This window comes from Lactuca sativa, chromosome 6 (genome assembly GCF_002870075.4).
Source record: "Lactuca sativa cultivar Salinas chromosome 6, Lsat_Salinas_v11, whole genome shotgun sequence".
Taxonomy (NCBI): domain Eukaryota; kingdom Viridiplantae; phylum Streptophyta; class Magnoliopsida; order Asterales; family Asteraceae; genus Lactuca; species Lactuca sativa.
The window spans coordinates 15,313,426-15,333,502 of NC_056628.2; the positions used below are offsets into that span (position 1 = coordinate 15,313,426).

At 35.2% G+C, this 20,077-nt stretch overlaps 1 protein-coding gene across 1 annotated transcript; it reads right to left on the minus strand.

Moving 5' to 3' along the window:
• Window positions 1-12,812: 12,812 nt before the first annotated feature.
• LOC111918744 (probable aminotransferase ACS12) lies at window positions 12,813-15,343 on the minus strand. Its single transcript, XM_023914365.3, has 4 exons — window positions 14,716-15,343; window positions 14,425-14,550; window positions 14,084-14,244; window positions 12,813-13,882 (listed from the first exon to the last, which is right to left on the minus strand). Exons 1-4 carry the CDS (start codon window positions 15,178-15,180, stop codon window positions 13,045-13,047), a joined length of 1,590 nt encoding a protein of 529 aa, XP_023770133.1. The 5' UTR covers window positions 15,181-15,343; the 3' UTR covers window positions 12,813-13,044.
• Between the last annotated feature and the right edge of the window lie 4,734 nt (window positions 15,344-20,077).

The window sequence follows — 20,077 nt, forward strand, 5'->3', positions numbered from 1 at the left end:
TCGTGAACTTGCACCCCCTTCGGAGTTACATACCCTCCTCTTTTCCTTTTCCACGGAACTCTCTTGAACATATTGCCACTCCAACCGGTGCCACGGTGCTCGCCCCAAGCGACACCACCCTTTTTGCGTAACTGCTATTCACATACTCTGGTTCTCATTGCAGGGGCTCTCAATCCCACGCACTCTCTCCACTCATCAAAATCACTGCCTCCGCTAAACAAGATCAATAACCCGGGGCCAGACCTTCCACTGCAATCACACTGCAACATACGCGATCCGCAAATCCCGAGCTAATCCAGCAATACCAACAGAGTCTCCAGTATGACTGGACCGACTCTCATAACACATACTAGCCACTCGAGGCTATATCTCTGTGGGTCCGTACACCCAAACTCTGCGAACCCTCAGGTTCTAACTCTGGGAACCTTCCGGTTCCAGCTCTAGAAACATGCACAACATAATCCCGTGGGATTAATGCAGTACAACCCATCACGTACCTCAAACGTACCAATACTCTGATCGCAAAATTCCGATTACTTACTCAAGCTTGATCCCGGCCTTCTCTCAGGCCTCCAAAATTGAATGCCCTAGGTCTGTATCCCGCCCCGCATACCCGACACTCGCTCTCATCGGCCTATACTCTGCGCTGACAAACACTGCTGAATCCCGGCAGCTAAGCACCCTCACATACTCATCGATCTCCCGGAGAATTTTCTAATTCTCCCCCACTAAAGCACTGACTAACTGCCACCGATCGTCATTAACGACCTTTCAGAACCATCCTGCACAAAGAGAACATTTACCCACTGACTGCTTCCCACAAGCGTAAGCAACCCTCAGCAAAACACATCTCCTCCCTGATCAATCCGCTCAAAAGAATCCGATCTTTCAATTATCCACTCCACAACTGCAGATGCTACCCGTCATTCAACCCAGTGCCGCATCTCCACTATCAACCCTCACGAACGATGACCAACGGAATTCCCAAGCAATAACCCATAACCAAACCCACAACCTGCCAAAGGTTGAATATCGCATCGGAACCGCACAAGGCTACCGGTACCAAAACACCAAACTATAATCATACTAAACCATCAGGGAACAACGAATGCCAAGCGAAAACCTGAAGCACCAATTCATAACCATGCCAAACCCGCGAAACAACGAATACCGCATCGAAATCCACACCAGACACCAGCACAAACAATACGCCACAATCAACGCAAGCTACTTAAGACATCAAGAGAGCATCATACCCGCAGCTGCCTCCGGCACTGCTCCGTCTCTCTCTGCCGCAAGCCGATAAGCACGACCCTGAGCTCTTGGGCTCTGCTCCATCCTGTCCTCCTCCTGAACTCCTCAAGGTGGCCGATGCTAGAGCCTGCACCGGTCCTGCAGGAAACTGAGGACGGTTGACCCTCAAATGTCCAACCTACCGACACTGATAACAAATCCTGAAATCCCGAATTGGCACTGACTGCCGACAATCCCGTGCACCATGCCCCTCCTTTCCGCACTTGCGGTATGCACCACTGGGCCAACAAGCTCCGGTGCCATCTCTCTCACACTTCCCACAAGTGTGACCGCTCCGATCCCCCATTCTAACGTCTACGGTCATGGACCGTTTCGGCGCCGACTGCGACTGCATCGGGGCCTGCCTCATCTCACGCTACTGCAACTCAACCTCTAACTCACGCCACATGGCGGCCTCCTGCGATACCAACACGGTCTCGCGTCTCTGCGCAGACACGAACTGTCTGATACCCCCCCCCCCTCTTGAGCATACTCGGATTTCGGGACATCTGAGCCTGCTCCGAAGCGAACTCAGGGCAAAACATCGCCCTCTCAATAAACATCCCGGTGCTCTCAATCACCGACTCCAAATCCTGCCTCAGCTTAAAGAACTTCCGAGCCAATTTCTCCTTTTCATCCCGCGGAACATAGCGAGTACTGAACATCCCTCTGAATTGATCCCATGAAACCGCAGCCCTCTGCGCATCGGAAAATGACCTCGTGGTCAATCTCCACCAATCCTTCGCCCCGAGCCTCAACAGGTTCAGAGCACACCCCACCCTCTGATCAGCAGGGCATAAACTCGTGGAGAAACACCCCTCCATGTCTGATAACCATCTCATAGCAACAATCGAGTCCTGAACTCCATCGAATGTGGGAGGCTTCGCATAATAGAAGTCCCGATACTGAAAACCCCGACTAGCCCCTTTCTTTGCCGTTGCTACAGCCGCTGTAACCGCCGCGGCAGCCGTCTCTGCGAAAGCCGCATATCGCTCGTCAAACTACTTCAATCATAGTGGTCCTGATCGACACCAACAATTCTGGCGACTCAGCCCGCAACAATGCAGCAACCTCATCACGCCGGATCTCGCGAATCCTCGCATCCCGCTCGCTCGTGCTCGTCCGATCGATAACCGGATAACAAGATAGCCACAAGCATCATCCACTACGAACCATGGTACTCATCCCATGACATCCCTCCTCAACATGCTTCGGTGTATGGTACCTGAACCATAGCACCACTCCTCAATCTGCCCCAATGTATAGCACTCGAATCACAACATCTATCTCAACTGTTCCGATGTATGGTGCCCTGACCATAACATCACTCTGTATCCGCTCCGATGTATGGTATTCGAACCATAACATCACTCCTCAATCTGTTCCTTAGGACCTTCAGAATGCCCCCTGTGTCAAGTATGGGTCCTCTGCTTTCAGTAGTACGGGCCCATACTACCTGCCACATCTACCCATACTTTCCACACGGACCATCCCAGAGTTCCTAAGTAGCTGAGAAACCTGCTCTTTCACCCATCTCATCGCGCGTGCTCGCTTTCCAGCAAAATCCTCTACTCTACCAGCGCACTCACTTGGCTAGGTTTACTCCCTAGTCCCTTCCGCTGTCCTCCCACTTCTTTGCTATCAGCTGCTGAAGAGCTCCTAATGATGCCAGCCCTCTACCTCCTGAGTATCGTCATACTCACTTAGTAGCTGACTCCCATCATCGACAACTCCACAAAGCACAAAGCAAGCAGCATTCGAGCATTGAAGCATACATAGGACTTCCCATCTGTGGTAGCTCCACCTTCTCGGCTCATCCTCGGAAGTACCTCTGTACTCCGTAGCTTTACCCCTTGTGCGTCCTAACTAGATGCTCTCACTCATCACATACACACAAAAGCATAACGCACATATAACAGCAAACCCTAGACTAAGGCATCACAAATCAGGCCACTCTAGTCCTAAGATATGAAATACCTAGTCTGTCTCTAGCATGCAATAATGTCTCATAAAGTGCATAATAGATACTTCATAATACAAAAGTAAGAGTATTTTGGGAAATCACCGTTTGGCTCTGGCTGATTGTACACACTGCTCTTTCTTGCTTTCTCTTTGAACTCTTATTCACTTTTAGAAAACCATTTATTTGGAAAACTTTTCTTACTTCCTCAGTTTGAGTCCAGATTTACCCGTAGGCGCGTCCGAATCCCTCAAACCAAGGCTCTGATACCAATTTGTAACACCGTGATTTCCAAAAAACAAAATTTTCATTTAAATAATCAATTTAATATTAAAAACACTTGTTTAAAATCTTATTCACATTCGAATTACAAAACATAGTTTCATTTTCATTATAATAGAAGACCAGGATCCTCCAAAACACAACTCTTTCTTCGGTGTGTACAATCAAACCGTTGCCTTCCCGCGTTACTGTAAGAACCTGAAACAACATAACATAAACAACGTAAGCACGAAGCTTAGTGAGTTCCCCAATATACCTTACGCACATACGCCTTCCGGCCCGGACCTTTCGGTCCACATAACATTGCCTTCCGGCCCGGATCTTTCGATCCACATAACATTGCCTTCCGGCCCGGATCTTTCGATCCACATAACATTGCCTTCCGGCCCGGATCTTTCGATCCACATAACATTGCCTTCCGGCCCGGACCTTTCGGTCCACAATATATATCGCCTTCCGGCCCATACACATATATAACACATAATACAGATACTCTAACACATAAAGCACATATATCATATATCATACCTGACCTTTCTGTCACATAATACTTTGCCTTCCGGCCCATATATAAGCATGTATATCACGCGTAGCAGCTAACTTTCCATTTATAGCATATAAACATAACACATAACATACTTGACCTTCCGGTCACACAATCAAACCCTTCCGGGTGAGGTATAGTGAGAAGACTCACCTCGTAGACACTGGAAGATAGCAACTCCTAAAATCCCTTGCACTTGATCCTCCGAGCTACAAGCTCCCTGTATCATCATATATCCCTTATTAATACTTCTATCTTCCACGTTAACTGGCCCTAAGAAATCACCCCAGTCAACTATGGTCAACAGTCCATTGACAGCTCGACTGGACTCGGCGAGTTCCCTGGCGACTCGGCGAGTCTGGTCGTCCTTCAATCCTCTAAGATTCCCCTTCTACTCGTCGAGTATCCTCTTTGACTCGACGAGTCACTCCTGGAAGAATCGCGGGGCCACCCCGACTCCACTCGCCGAGTCCGAAGAACAACTCGGCGAGTCCCAGTGAATCTTCAAGCTACTCGCCGAGTCTGATCATCCGACTCGGCGAGTTCACGCCATGCAGTCGATCAAACTGCTTCCTGAGATACATATTTTCCCGAATATACAAACATAGGACCTTCTGGACCTCTAAGGGGTACTAATACAGGGTTATAAACGTTGGATAGCAACACAACAATCCATCTAATCCCAAATGGGTTTCATAAACCCTAAATTCGTGTACACATCAAAATAACAGAAATGGTCTGAAACATAACCTGAAAACGTACTCTCTGTGTCCCCAAACCTCAGAACTCGACCCCCTTGCTCTTCCTTTGGCCACAATCCTTCCTCTTCTTGCACCACAATTCCTTCAAAGTCAATAATGGCCTTCAAGTTTGCTCTAGATGCCACAGTCGTTTAGGGTTCTCCACAATCGGCCAAAAGACGTGAAATGACGACATAACAACCCTTATATACGACCCAATACGAAACGGCTAGGGTTTCCGCTGAACAGCGTCGACTCGCCGAGTCCATACCTGGACTCGTCGAGTCCAGTCGCGAACCCGCGACCAAGTCTGTGGTCCTACTCGGCGAGTCTGGCTCTAACTCGTCGAGTCTCCCCTTTAAAACACCCCCAAAATGCAACTTAACAATACTTGAGATTTTGGGCTGTTACAAATTAATTAAGAATTAATTTTGTGATCAAATGTAATTAATTAAACTAGAGGGGCTGAATTGTAATTATGTGATAGTTACAAAATAAGGTAAGGATTATCTTATTAATAGGTTGGACGAACCATGCAAATTTACACGGTGCCTTCATTGTTACAATCACCTATTCGATGTGCCGGTAAACCACACACGCTCCACCGAACTATGATAAACAATGAATCACCCTTTGCCACCTTTGCTTAGAACCAATTAGTGTGCCGGTAAACCACACACGCTCCACTAACTTCTTAGCAAGGGTGCAAAGTGTAATTTCATGGGTTTGCATCAATTCACTTTTCCTAAAGTAACTAGGATTGGGAATTTGAAAAACATGTAGTTACTTTGTATTTTAATTTTATACTTATAATGAGGAGATAGGGTTGCCCTATCCTACCCGTTCGGCTAACGACCCTCCACCGATCAAGCAAGCGGTGGGTGTGAGTGTACACCCATTAAGCGTCATTTTATAGGCAGCAACCTTATACCCACCTTATAGACCGGCTTCATGAATGAGGACTACTAACGGTAAGACTAGCATTTTAATTATATATATATATATATATATATATATATATATATATATATATATATATATATATATACACACACACACACACTAGATTATGACCCGCGTTAAACGCGGAAAACGCATAAAGAAAATATAATTGTATATATATATTGCAAAATAATTATAAAATAATCAAGGTTATTGGTATTATTGAAATGTGTAGAAAATATACTGAAGTTGGTAAATATATATAGTCGTTGAAGGACCTCTTCATAGACAATATTTTTTGTTTTATTAGTTGAACGATATTGCTCGTCAAAAAGTACATTCAAACCTTTTTTACTTATGACATCGGAAACAACTATATATAGCTAACCATGCGTGAAAACGGGTCTACGCAAGTATAATCCAACATTCACAATGTACTTTCAAAATACATTGTTATTTCATGGTTATATTGCAAAAGAGAATTGTTTATTTCAAAAAATAGCAACGTATTTATGTTTATTCGAAAGGAACCACATAAACCCCCCACAATATTAAATATAAAGAAACTCTAACAAATAAATATAAAAGCAATTATGTTTGATCGATTTAGATATTGCCCGTGACTCATTGAAAATGTCAAAATACATAATTGGCACACAACTTACCTGTTATTATTAGACAAATTAAACAATTTAAACACATGATGATGTCCTTTTTATTTTATGATAATGATAAAATACTGGAAAAATGAATGCTTACTTCAAGACGTATGCGGACATTTGAGTAAGGTCGATGGTCTTAAATGTTGAGTATTTATATCTTTTACATATAGCTATTAAATGGTTATTCAAGACGAATTAAAAGTTCATTTCTATTTCTTATCGATTTAGAAGTATATTTCGACCATTTTTGCATCTGATAAAAAACATATAAGTTCTTTTAGTATTACTACAATCCTACTTTCATATAAAATTATTTTTTTTTTCACATGAGAGCAAACTCGGTGTTTTTCTAGCATTATTATCATTCTATATTATACGTTCTTGATAGTTTTGAAAAGTTCGTTGCAATTTCTCATTTCTTTTTGAAATCGTTGTTATTTCTTGTTGCTTTTAGAAATAAGTTCTAGACTACTTTTTTGTATCAGACCAAATTTGAAGGTTATTTTTGCATTATTTCCATCGTATATGTTTCATTTCATTTTTATTATTTGAATATAATTTTTGTAGTTCAAAAACGATACAAATATAAAAAATATTGACTATAGAGTAACCGACTCTCTATAATGTATAATAAAAAATCAAGACACTATAATCATAATTTATTGATGTTAGTTAAAATGTAATTTATTTGGGGATGATGTTAGTTTTTGGTTATTTATTTGGGAAATATAATATGTATTATACATTACAAGTGCTTATCTATTAAATTTAACATTTGTTACTTTAGAATTTTATTTTGGCTTGACATAGCCATGATCATCCCATATTTAATACCTTGCACATTTACTACCTGCTTACTTACATTCATTAAATCAAGATTTAACCTTTTTTTAAAAAGAAATATAGACAAGAAACTATTGAGTTACTATTAAACTCAATGGATATGCTAAAAGATACATGTGACTTGCCTTTTGTGAGACCAATAATACCAAATTGGACCATTTTTTGCAAAATAATTTAAGAACCGAAGAAAACCTGATTGCCCAAATATATAATATCATTATTTAAGTAATAACATGTTATATGCCGACAAAATTGAAAATTTTAGTCAAAACTCTGTTACATGCCATCAAAGATGAAAAAAGATCCTTTAATGTTAGATGAGGGTATTGATTTAAAAAACCGTTTTTCACTTTTCGTTGAGTGTATTTTTTGTGACAGGAACAATTATTACTCCAAACATAATCTATAAAAATCATCATAGTCAAATCAAAGACCACTTAATCAACAAAATAGAATACTACAGTAGTATATGGTAATCTACTTAGAACATCTTTTTCTAAAAGATCAAGAAATTGACAATTTATTAGAATATTATCACGCTGATAAAAGTCCTAACAAAGTGCAATAGATTGAATGGATAGTTTACAATAATAATTATAATAATAAAATGAAGCCCCTATCAGCGATAGAAAAACCTAAGACAAGACAAAAAAAAAAAACGTAACACTACGAAGTTGCAAACATCAAAAACACATGATGCGAAAAATCTAGAAAAAAAAAACAAAATTTATACCTAGTTGTGAGGTGAGTGTTGAGAACTTGTGTCAGATTCTTTAACACATTTCGTCAAACACCTAAGGTGCATAGCTATTCCTATAATTTGTATAAAATAACATAGTAATTGCAATTTATAGAGGTTGTTAAGGATCGAGTACAAGTTATTAGATTAAGCATTTAACATGAAAAGTTATATATTGTTGTTTTGTTTGATTTAATATGTTAAGCCAAAAAAACCTTATGCGATGTTTTATGAGATTTCAAAAAAAAACATAATTTTCTTAGTCATAGAAAACAATCTTTGAAAGGTTGTATTTACTCTATAGAAACATGTACAAATTAGAATAATTATAATTTAACTTTTTCTAGATTAAATTGTTTATAAAAACTTATCACCTTAATAATGAATAAAAAATAAATTAAAAGACATTTGCAACACGAAAAAGTCACAACGGGTTATTGTTAAAAATGTTATAACAATGTACTTTACACGTACATTCCTAAAAATGGTTTAATATGAAGTTATTATATTCGACAATAAAGTCAGAAACAGTAACCAAGTTGAGATAGTCAAAGAAACAGAAATAGTAACAACAACCAATTTGATCCATTTTTAAATTAAATTACCGATTTTCCTTTCTGATAAACATAGTCCATGCTAAATTAATGATTTAGCCTTTGGATAAAAAAATAGAAGTATCATGCTAAAAAATCATTTTAGTATACGTGTCATATCAATAACCTTTAGTTATGATTTCAATTTAAAGTTAGAAATGTTGTAATTCAACCATCATATTAAGATATTAATTTACATTCAAACACTAAAAAATATCTCTTTATTCCTATTATACCCTTATCCTCCATTTTCTATTCGGTATTACCATATATTTATCTTAACAAATTATTTAAGTTCTATATCAAGATTGCAATCCTTGTAATTCAGCCAACAATTTAAGATATTATATAAAATCAAAAAACAGTAACCAGATTGAGATAAACAAACAAACATAAATAGTGGCGGCTCACGATTTGATCAATATTTAAATTAAATTACCGATTTACACTTCTAAAGAACATTATACATACTAAATTAATGATTTACCCTTCGGATAAAAATATAGATGTATCATGCTAAACGAATACACACAAAAATTGATTGTCATGAATAGGAAAATGGGTAGGGTGCATTTGTCATTCTATCAAAATACTTTGCTATATTATGTTTTAACTGGTTTCCATCAAAGTACATTATTTTTTTTTTCTGGATTAAAGGTACGTAATAACTTTTCCTATTTATTTGAAAAGTTTCATAAAAGTTGTTAATCGATTTCATGTAAGTTGTGACAAAGAAAATCGAAATATATGAATATATATATTTGATACAGGAACAAAAAAATAATAATATATATATATATATAAAAGTGAAAGAAGGTACCGACCTTCTAGTGCACAACAACGAAGGTTTGAAGCAGAGAATGATGATCAAAGTTATAAGCAATAAGAATGATGTTGTAGAAGAAGGTTTGAAAAAAAGGACAATGATTGAAAATAAGTGTGAGCCGTGGATTCAAGGATGAATAGTATATGTATGTAATAATTTGAATTTGATTTTTTGGTATTAACGGCTTCCTAATAAAAAAAATGGATTTTATATTAATGATTTGCTAATATAAATGGATTTATATTAATGGTTGAAATTTAATGCCTTAATTAAAATTGTTTTTAATATGCTTTTAAAGTTGACCATTTTAAAATCTTTATAACTGGAAATTCAAGATTTAAAATATGGAAAGTTTTTATTAGAATTAAATACATTCAATTTCAATGGATTTAAGTTAATTTTGTTTGAAAATTGGAAAACTTTTATTGGAATTAAATACATTCCATTTGGGAAGATGATATCAGCAATTTGATCTAAGGGTGGAAAACATAAGATTGAAATACAATCACTGGCCCAAATTGTTTAAGATGATATCATAAGATTTTTGTTTTAATATATATTAAAGATAACATAATTATTAATATGCTTATTTAATGAGCTTTTTAAAAAGAAAAAAACTAAACATGTTTGAATTTTGAAGTCAAAATCTATAATTAAGGGAGTTAAATTATTAACAATATTAATTAGGGTTAATGATGACATATATTCTCAAAATATGTCATCATTAACCCTAATTAATATTGTTAATAATTTAACTCCCTTAATTATAGATTTTGGCTTCAAAATTCAAACATGTTTAGTTTTTTTCTTTTTAAAAAGCTCATTAAATAAGCATATCAATAATTATGTTATCTTTAATATATATATATATATTAATAATTATGAGATGCTTACTTCATTTTGTAGAGATTTGTGTGAAGCCAAAACAGAGGTCATAATTGGAGACGCAAGGAAAAGGCAACATGCAAATTCTAAGAATACATGGGCAAAAAGGAACCACCTTATGGTGCTACATTCTGTTATGAACACACAAAACATCAATTGAAGCACAACTATTGACATGAGGACGAAGAGGATTAGAGAATTATGGTTTAAGAAAAAAAAATAAAGGAGAAAAATGGGCGGCTATTCATGTTTCCGGCCAGATTTATGGAGAAATTGATACTTCATATATAAATAAAATGATATGTTTCAATTGATAACATAATTGTTGATTTTAAAGATTCTATAATTAAATATAATTATGCTCGAATTGTGAAATATATTTTAGAAAGTATGAATAGATTCTATAATTAAAGATTTTATAATTAAATGTAACTGTGTGTGAAATTTAATTGCTAAATTTAAAGATTCTATAATTAAATGTTTGAATTCTATTTTGAGGAGATGATGTAATCAGTTTGATGTAAGGGTGGAAATCATTAGATTGAGATACAATCAAGGGCCATGATTGTTTTATTGATGAATTAAGAGTTCTCTTTTAATAATATTTATATATATATATATATATATATATATATATATATATATATATATATATATATATATATTAGTCTTGTAATATTATATTAGTATAGGGTTGAATTTTAAACTTTGTAAAATTCTAGGGTTTGAAATTTAAATTGTCCAAATTAAACTTTTAATCACAAAACTAAATTTCAAAACTTGAGGATTAGTTTTAAACTTTTCAAAACATAAGGGATCAAATAACAAATAATTTAAATTAACCATTTAATCTCATAATTATCCATATTTGATTTATTTAAATGTTTCTTGCAAAACAATTCACCAATTTAATTAAAATAATCAATTAATATCATATAAGGAAATTATTATTCAACTAATTAGTAAATATATTTTGTTAGGTCAAGAATATACTCACATATATGTTAAAATTCGAATTTTATTGACCCATAAAGATTAAGGCAAGTTTCCATAAGAAAAACAGCAAGAAATCCCGAAACTAGCTCCATCTGACGCTCGAACTCGCCGAGTACCACAATGGACTCGCCGAGTTGAGGCCTACTCGCCGAGTCCACTATGGAACTCGCCAAGTTCATCGGGCAGATGGACAAAAATCGAATTTTGCAATCAACAAGCAATCAACCAATGCATCAATTCAATAGAAACCAATCAAGGCTCCGATACCACTATGGGTTTGAGCCATAAGAACTTTCCTATGTGCACATGCAAACCCTAATGCTTGGATCTAGATTTCTCTAATTGAACATGCAATGTATCCAAGACTTATATTGATAGATCTAGTGTAAACTTTCAATTCATAACATATAAAATCATATCTAAAGGAATACCTTGAGTTGCTTGCTTGAATCTTCTTGTCTTTGGAGCTTAGAGTTGCAATTGTCACTCCTCTAATGGCTTACAAACACCAACTAGCAAGAGGATGATAATGGAGAGAGAGAGGAGGGTGAGAAAATCGGCCCTAGGGTTTCTTGCTTTGCATGAATGCCGATTTCCTCCACCCTATGGGTCTATGTATACTATGAGCTACTAGGGTTACATCTTAAACCCTAATTGAATAACTTAGGCCCTAAGCAATCCAATAATCCCTATAGACTAGGCCTTGGACGATTTCTAGGTTTCTCCAAACCCTAAAATCGTCCACCCTCACATCCATAAAGATTCATAGCCCAAAATACAACTATCACACATTTGACAGTTTATGCCCCTTTATTCAATTAACCTCTTTAAGTCACCAAATTAATTCCTAATTAATTTATGACTTATATTAATCAAATAACAATATTATTATTCCTTATATTATTATTATCATAATATATTAATAATATTTCTTCTCTTATTATAAATCATTTTGTCAAGTTGCTATGGTGAAGGCAACCCAAAAGGACCATGCTTAACCGGGTCAAATACTTGCTAAATATAGTTACAGCCTTAGACACTATTCCAACATACATGTGTAGAAGCTTCTTCAGCCAACTCTAACCATCCACCATATTACATCATTTTGGTGTTTTAAAGAGCAAGTATACTCTAACCAACCTTCAGATTTAACATCATTTTTGTGTCAGCTCCATTTTAACACCAAATATAAAAGTCAAATGTGAAAGCCTCTAAAACCTACAATTTTAAAGGTTGATTGAAATTTTGAAATTCAACCACCATTTTGGTGCTAAACAATCACCATTTTAGTGTTTATGATTGGTAAAGCTCTTAGAAAGCAATATGCTATTTTATAGAGTATATATGATAAAATGTATATAAATAAAAAGGCATGTTAATTTTAACACCTACTAAACTATAAATAATGGGTCATAGATTCATAGTGGTCTTTCATTGACCAAAATAAAATATAATGATTAAACCCTTAAACTAGACAAAACATAATGGCTTTTATGAATAATTATAATTTATAAAAATATGAATCGCTACTTTTATTACATAAATAAATGAACATTATAAACATCCAAACCCATGAACAAAAACATTTCAAAATGAATATGAACCTTCATAAAAAAAATAAAAAAAAAAAAAAATCCCAAAAAATAATCAAATCTATAATACAATTTGAGGGTGGGAGATCCTTCACAAGTTTCTGTACCAATGGCTTCCTTTCTTTCCTTCATGTGATCAACTCGAACTCACAACACTCTCTTGATTCTTTCCATAACCAATGGAATCTCTTTTTCTTCCAAATTTGTAAAACAAAACCTAAACCACCCTGGTTCTACACAATGACAAGATGATCCAGGGGTAGAATTGACTTTTCCCACATTCAACAACTTTTCCCACAATTCAAGCTCACCTTTTTCACTATAAGGCCGTATAAAACCACTCAAATCCGCCCAACAATAAAACCCTCCACCACTTTTCATACACTCAATTCCCAAACTCTTCAAACCACCCACAAAAAGATCACTCATTTTCTCAACTCTTTCTCTATTAATCTTTATAAACCCTTCAACAAATCTTGAATCATTAAGCATTGAAACAAGCATTCTTTGGTTCAAAGATGACACAGATGAAAATCTCACCAATTTCTTCGATGCCTCCAACACGTTTTTATCAAACGAATAAACAACCCCGACTCGTAAACCAGGGGCAGAAAGGTCTTTTGACAACCCGTAAACAATATGAACTCTGTTTCTATCATACTCTTCAGAATTCACAATTTCAGCCATGCTGACAAATTCTTGATTCTTGTCACCATTTGAGCCTGAAAGTGCCTCGTTGGAGATGATGTGGATGTTTTTTTCAGTTGCAAAGTTTAAAAGATTGTAAAGGGTATCTCGGGTATGAAAAATGCCAGCTGGATTTGAAGGATTTGAAATTATGACACCTTGGATTTTGATGCCACGTTTTTTTGCTTGGTTGTATGCTCGATGAAGGGCAGTTGTATGTAAACTAAAATTGTCTGAACTACGACATGGCACAGGTATAATTTCAACCCCAGTTCTCCATTTTATGTCCCTATCAAGGCTGCAATTTTTTTTTATAAATTCATTACACATTTTGTATAAATATATATATAGCTTTATTATAAAGCATACTTCTTGAAACTTAGATGAGTTCGTATGACATTATGAAGTTCAAAAGATGCATTTTTGACCTCAAAAGTCAACATGTGTGACATTCTTGAAACAATGTACAGAAATCAAGATTTATGGAAGAGGGACTTACTCGGGGAAATATGGAGAGGGGACAAGAAATGCATTTCCAGGGTCAGCAAGGCAAAAAGCAAGCATCTCAAGAGCAGGTGTTGTTCCAGCTGTTAAAACTATCTGTGATGGGTTGAATGACACGTGTCCTTCCATAACTTGAGACATGAATCTTGCAACTGCCTGTTACAAAAAAAGATGAACAAATGAAGCATTTAATTCCATGATTGTAGATTACATAAATTGGCATGTGAAAAGATAACACCTTGCTTCAAGATGGGATTAATATAAAATTAAGTGGCACAATGACCAAAATCAAATCTAATTATAGTAAGAAATAGAAAGAATTTACATGGAAATTACCAGTTTGAGCTCTGATGATCCATGGAATGGATGATAAGTACTGATTTGGTCCATTTGTAACTCTTGGCCAATGATCGAACACTTGGTATGCGTCACTAGCCAGTCTTGAATCAAATCCAGGGATAACTATAAACTCGTAAACCCAATGTGAACTTGATTATTAAAGCAGCAAATACATCAAAATGAACCAATCATTGTCTACTTAATCACAAGATTTCAGATTAATTATCATTACGAATGCACAATTGAGCTCATATTAGCAATAATTGTATAAGATTACGAGAAGCTTACCTTGTTTTCATCCAATCCGAGTTGAATAATCCCCTCTGGATTACTCGACTCATCATACAGATTATCAGAAGCCCTCTTTAATCCAACATAGTACGGAGAATCAGGATGTTTGATGACAGAATTGGCCCTCGTAGAAACCTGAACTTGACCGTTTGCACCACGTGGGGACCAAATCGACCTTACCGAATGAACCCTTTGCAGGCCACCAGGAGGAGGAGGAGGAGTCTCTGGCAGTTGCGGCGGTGGTGAGGGGTTGGGGTCGTCGTCGGAAGGATTTTTGGCCTTTAGATAGAGTTGTAAGAAGTAGAAGAGAGCGCAGGGGATGATTGAGCCTAGAACCAAACCACCTCCGCCTTGAACTACACCTTGTAAGGGTACTATGACCCTCATGTCCGTCGTAACTCCGGTGGCGCCAGTTGTGGTTTCGTGTAGATTATCGACGGAATTTCGGGGTTTTTGTTTCATCGTCCGAGCATGGTTGTGGACGGAGTGTACAAAGGGATTACCGGAGAATGGCAAGGAGTTGGCCAGCCAATTGGGTGGCGTTCTCTCTCTCTCTCTCTCTCTCTCTCTCTCTCTCTCTTGTTTATATGTGTGTGTGTGTGAATTTCGATGAATTTGGCGACTAGGGGGGAAATGAAAAATCAAATAAAAAACTTGTTTTTTTTTTAATATGAATAAAATATTTTATTATAAAATATAGTGACAATCTCACAAAACCATTATATTTTGGGATTTTTACTCAAAAGTCATTATCTAATAATCGTTTTTCGGAAAATCATTTATGTTATTAAAAGTTATTGATTTAGATTGTTTTAACAATAAATAACATTATATTATATAGGTACGAAAAATGGGTTTCTCACCGTTATATTGCTTTAGTCAAATATAGCTTATAAATTGGTTTTTTAAAATATTTCATATAATTTGAGTAATCAATAGATTATTTTTCTAAACTTTATTTTATTATAGGTTACATACAAATTAGAGGCATGCTATCTCTGCTAAGTTTTTTTTAGTGTATAAACCATTAAAAGACTAAGAACTGTGATAATTGTTTTTTTAGCTTTTTCAACGTTAATACCTTTATAAAATAAAATAAAATAATAATAATAATAATAATAATAATAATAATAATAATAATAATAATAATAACAACAAATTCAATTTTAACAAATTGTGAATGGCTATTTAATATATTTTTGATATCACACACATATCAATTGCGGCATACAAAATACAGTGATGGAGTCGCGGTATATAATATAATATATAGTTCTAGACCCTTTTTTATATTTGCAAAGTATTTAGTGTAAAATCCAAGTAATTTTATTGCGAGAAAGTTAAAATCAATGTTTTAAAAATCGGTTTTTTAGTTGAACCGGTACGGTGACCGGTTCCCGGTTTAACCGGTTCAACCGCCGAGTGAACCGGTTTCTATATTTTTCATGTTTTTTTTTTTTCTATTTTCCTACACATACATACATACATATAGAAATTAGGATTTTGATGTTTGTAAGTTCAAACATTAAAAATACACATAAAAATAAGTTTTAGATGAATCTAAATACATTAAAATAACACATAACCATAAGTTTTAGTGTTTACATCAATCCATATACATCAAAAAGAAAATAAAGTATAATACCGAAACGAAATATAGTTTTTGATGAATACAAAAACATCAAAATAATTTATAACTTTTACCATATGTTTTTATTTAGAAAAAACTAAATAGATTTGAAAAAAATCGCCAATGTTTATTATGTAAATGGTTTAACCGGTTCAACCAGTTTATTTTGACCGGTTCAACCGGTTTTTTCTAAAAACCGGCCGGTTCAATCCGGTTCAGAAATCAATATAAAACCGGTGGTAGTTGAACCGCTCCCTCTCCCGGTTCCCGGTCCAACCGGTTCGACCGGCCGGTTCAAACCGGTTTTTAAAACATTGGTTAAAATAATAGTCGCAGTAATTAACAAATATAAGATTATTACGTTTTCATGACTTATTTAAATTGAATATAACCCTCTAATAAATACCTTATATTTTCACCACCGTATTATAAAATAATCAATAATAGTTTCAACGAGTGCCACTATCTTGTCGATTTGTTATTCTTTTCATCTTTTGGTATTACACTGATATTTTATAGAGTTTAGCTATATTAAATTTTGGATGAAAATAATATAACTGATAATTGGATATTAGCTGAATGCAATAAATTAGCAAATTGTAATCGTATATATATTAACTGAATTCAATTGGTAAATGATTGATTGGTTAGGATTTTGGGTTGGCTCATCTTCACCAAGCACTACCAATCACAAATTATTCTAAGTTCCACAGAATCCAAGCAACCTACATACAACCTTCCAAACATGCATGGGTCCTCTCTAATTTTTTTGGAATCTTTCTTGATTTTATGTATATTTGACATTAAATTATTAAGCATTGCAAATCAACGATGGTTTTTTACACATTTATAAAATAAGGTGATTGGTGATTATTAAGAATGAGAAGTAAATATAAAACGATAAGGAAATCAGCAATAGTAACAATAAAGATAACAACCACAACAAATCTGAAAATCTTATTGCAATACTTATTGTTGGTATTTGTTGAGATACTTGATACTTGAAGAAAGAATGAGAAGTGGCATACAAAACATAATCTATTTTAAGGATGAAACTAATTTACTCGTAAATCCATCTTATGCCACATGAAGGATTTGAATCCTCGACCTCAAATCTTCAGAATAAAAAAAGCAACATCTAATACCGTTAGAATCAAAACATTTTGATACTTATACGTAATATATTATAATTCAATTGCTAAATTGTCAGGATTTATTTTACTACACATTTAAAATGTATCTTTACAATATTATAAGAATTATTGGTATTCTTGATTCTTGAAAGTTGTCAAATAGTGACAAATGGATGTTTTACCCTTTCAATGTCAACCACATGCAATCAAAAGGACATCCCCACATCATCAAACTCTAATGTTTTTTGGAGCTCACACTTGTTATCCTATCTTAACATACAATCATTAAACTGCATCATTATCCTATATTTACATACAATCACTAAATTACATCATTATATATAAATATTCAGAAATAACACCAATTTTAAGACATTTTCCAAAGTGATCATATTGTCCAAAAATATAGCGGTTCAAATAGGATTTCAGACTAGTTATGTGTCTCATCAAATTGTATTTACCTATTCAGGAAGACCAATCGTGGGCACTTATTCACAAGAAAATTGGTGATGCCCTCTCGTTAATGCCTTTTTCTTTTAAATGATTCAAGCTCCCAAACTTATGCTCGTGGACAAAAAAAAAATCATCCGTTTCTGGATGTGATTGTAGTAGTATAAAGCTAATTTTCAGTTTCTACTGTAATAAAAAGCATTATTGTGGTTGTCCATATTTTCCAAACAAAGCGCAATATTGTAGATATTTTAAGCGGTATGATGAAGACCTATCTGACAATTAATCTCAGTACGTACAAGGAGAGTTTTAACGAAATACGAAAGCAGTTGACCAAGACAATTGAACAGCATCTTACTGAATCATTGTGTAAACACCAATAGAAGAAAATAACAATAGTTTGGTAAATCTGAATAGTAGAAAAGATGTAAAACTATTAAATAAATGATAAAAATAATTATTAAAAAAAAAAACTATTTGTAACTATAGAAAAGTTATTTTTTTTTCTCTATCGATGTTAAACAAACTCTTTTATATTCTGAAAAGGCCGTAAAAAACTTTAAAATTTCACCATCCGAGGTGTAGTAAATTCTGTTGAGCAAATTTGAACCATTTTAATATGTAAACTTCGAAAAATAAATTGATTATTTTCAGCTATATTTGTGTGGTTACTTTTAACTAATTTATTATTACAATAATAGAAGTTGTGAATATAAGGTCATCCGTTATACCCACCACATACCACATATGTGGTGGGTGCCACATCAGCACCACATTCCACTACCACATACATGGGGTACTTACCACTAAACACACCACTCCACCTCATTTTTTTATTTAAATTTAATTCAAAAATACATTAAAACACCACTCCACCTCATTTTTTTATTTAAATTTAATTCAAAAATACATTAAAAACATTTTTTAATACTATTTTTCCATTAAATTAAAATACCAAATTACATTAAATAAAAACTAAATTAGTTGAAATTAAAAAATAAAATAAAAATAACAATCAAAATAAAAATTACATTAGTTAATTTAAAAAAAAAAATTAAAAAAACATTAAAAAAACTAAAAATTCCAACCATACATAAAATAAACTACCCCCTACTCCTACGTCGGGCTCGAACCGACTCTTTCATTGCTAGAAAAAGTTCCAAGTCTTCGCCCTCAAGGTCGTCCGCTTTCATTTTCAAGATTTCCATATCGGTTTTTGTTTGGAGTGTCTCTTGTGCCTCTTGAAATGATGTTTGTGCTTCGATCATTTTTTGTTCCATCCGAGTCATCATCTCGGCCTTCGTTTCTTGAAGCTGCACATATCGATCAAATTTATCGCCGAACATATCCATAACACTAGAATTCGAAGATGTTGACGCCGCTTTTTTTTGCTTTATTTCTTCCAACGGGCCGAGGAAGAGGTTGGTCGGTTTCAAGATCTATCGGATCGTCGTTGATGTCGATGTGTGTTCGGCCGTCCGATTGTTGAGAAGTTCCATCGGGGTTTCTCGAACGCTTTGAACCGGAAGATTGGGAACTTCCTTCCGTTTGCTCTTTCCATTTTGGGGAGTCTTTCAATTTTAGCCACGGCTTCATATACGGAAAAGCTTTGCGTGTAGGCGTTGTTTTTTCATATTGGTCCATGGCCGCCTTGAAAACATCAAAATCGTTCGAGCCGCTTTTGCGTATGTTTAGGAGATTGTTGTAGATTCCTCCAAAATCGGTGCATTTTAATCGAATATCTCGCCATTTCGACGTAATTTGATCGGCATTTCGAGCTTGACTTTCCATTAACTCGTAAAAAATGGCTCGGACTTTTTCCCAAAAACTTCCGTACGTCTGGCTATCTCCTACAATTGGATCTTCGGAAGCCGCCACCCATGCCTCCGCTAACTTTTCTTCTTCTTCTTTTGTCCATGGGACCCTTTCTTGGTTGGTAGTGGGTCGGGCCGTTTTTTTTCCTTTTTTCTTTTTTGGTTGAGGTGGTGGTGAAGGTTGCGTTTCCGGAACAAAATCCGGCGAAAGTGGTGGTTGTGAGCTTGGTGGTTGTTGTTGTTGTGACGATTGTTGTTGGAGTTGTTGTAGTTGTTGGAATTGTTGAAATTGTTGGTATTGTTGTTGCATTTGTTGTTGTTGGAAAGCCGGA

Coding starts and splice junctions, on each gene's coding strand:
- LOC111918744 (XM_023914365.3), bottom strand. CDS start 15,180: ATGAAACAAAAACCCCGAAATTCCGTCGATAATCTACACGAAACCACA. Junction 14,551..14,715: donor TCGGATTGGATGAAAACAAG/GTAAGCTTCTCG, acceptor ACGAGTTTATAG/TTATCCCTGGATTTGATTCA. Junction 13,883..14,083: donor CCCTCTCCATATTTCCCCGA/GTAAGTCCCTCT, acceptor AAAAAATTGCAG/CCTTGATAGGGACATAAAAT.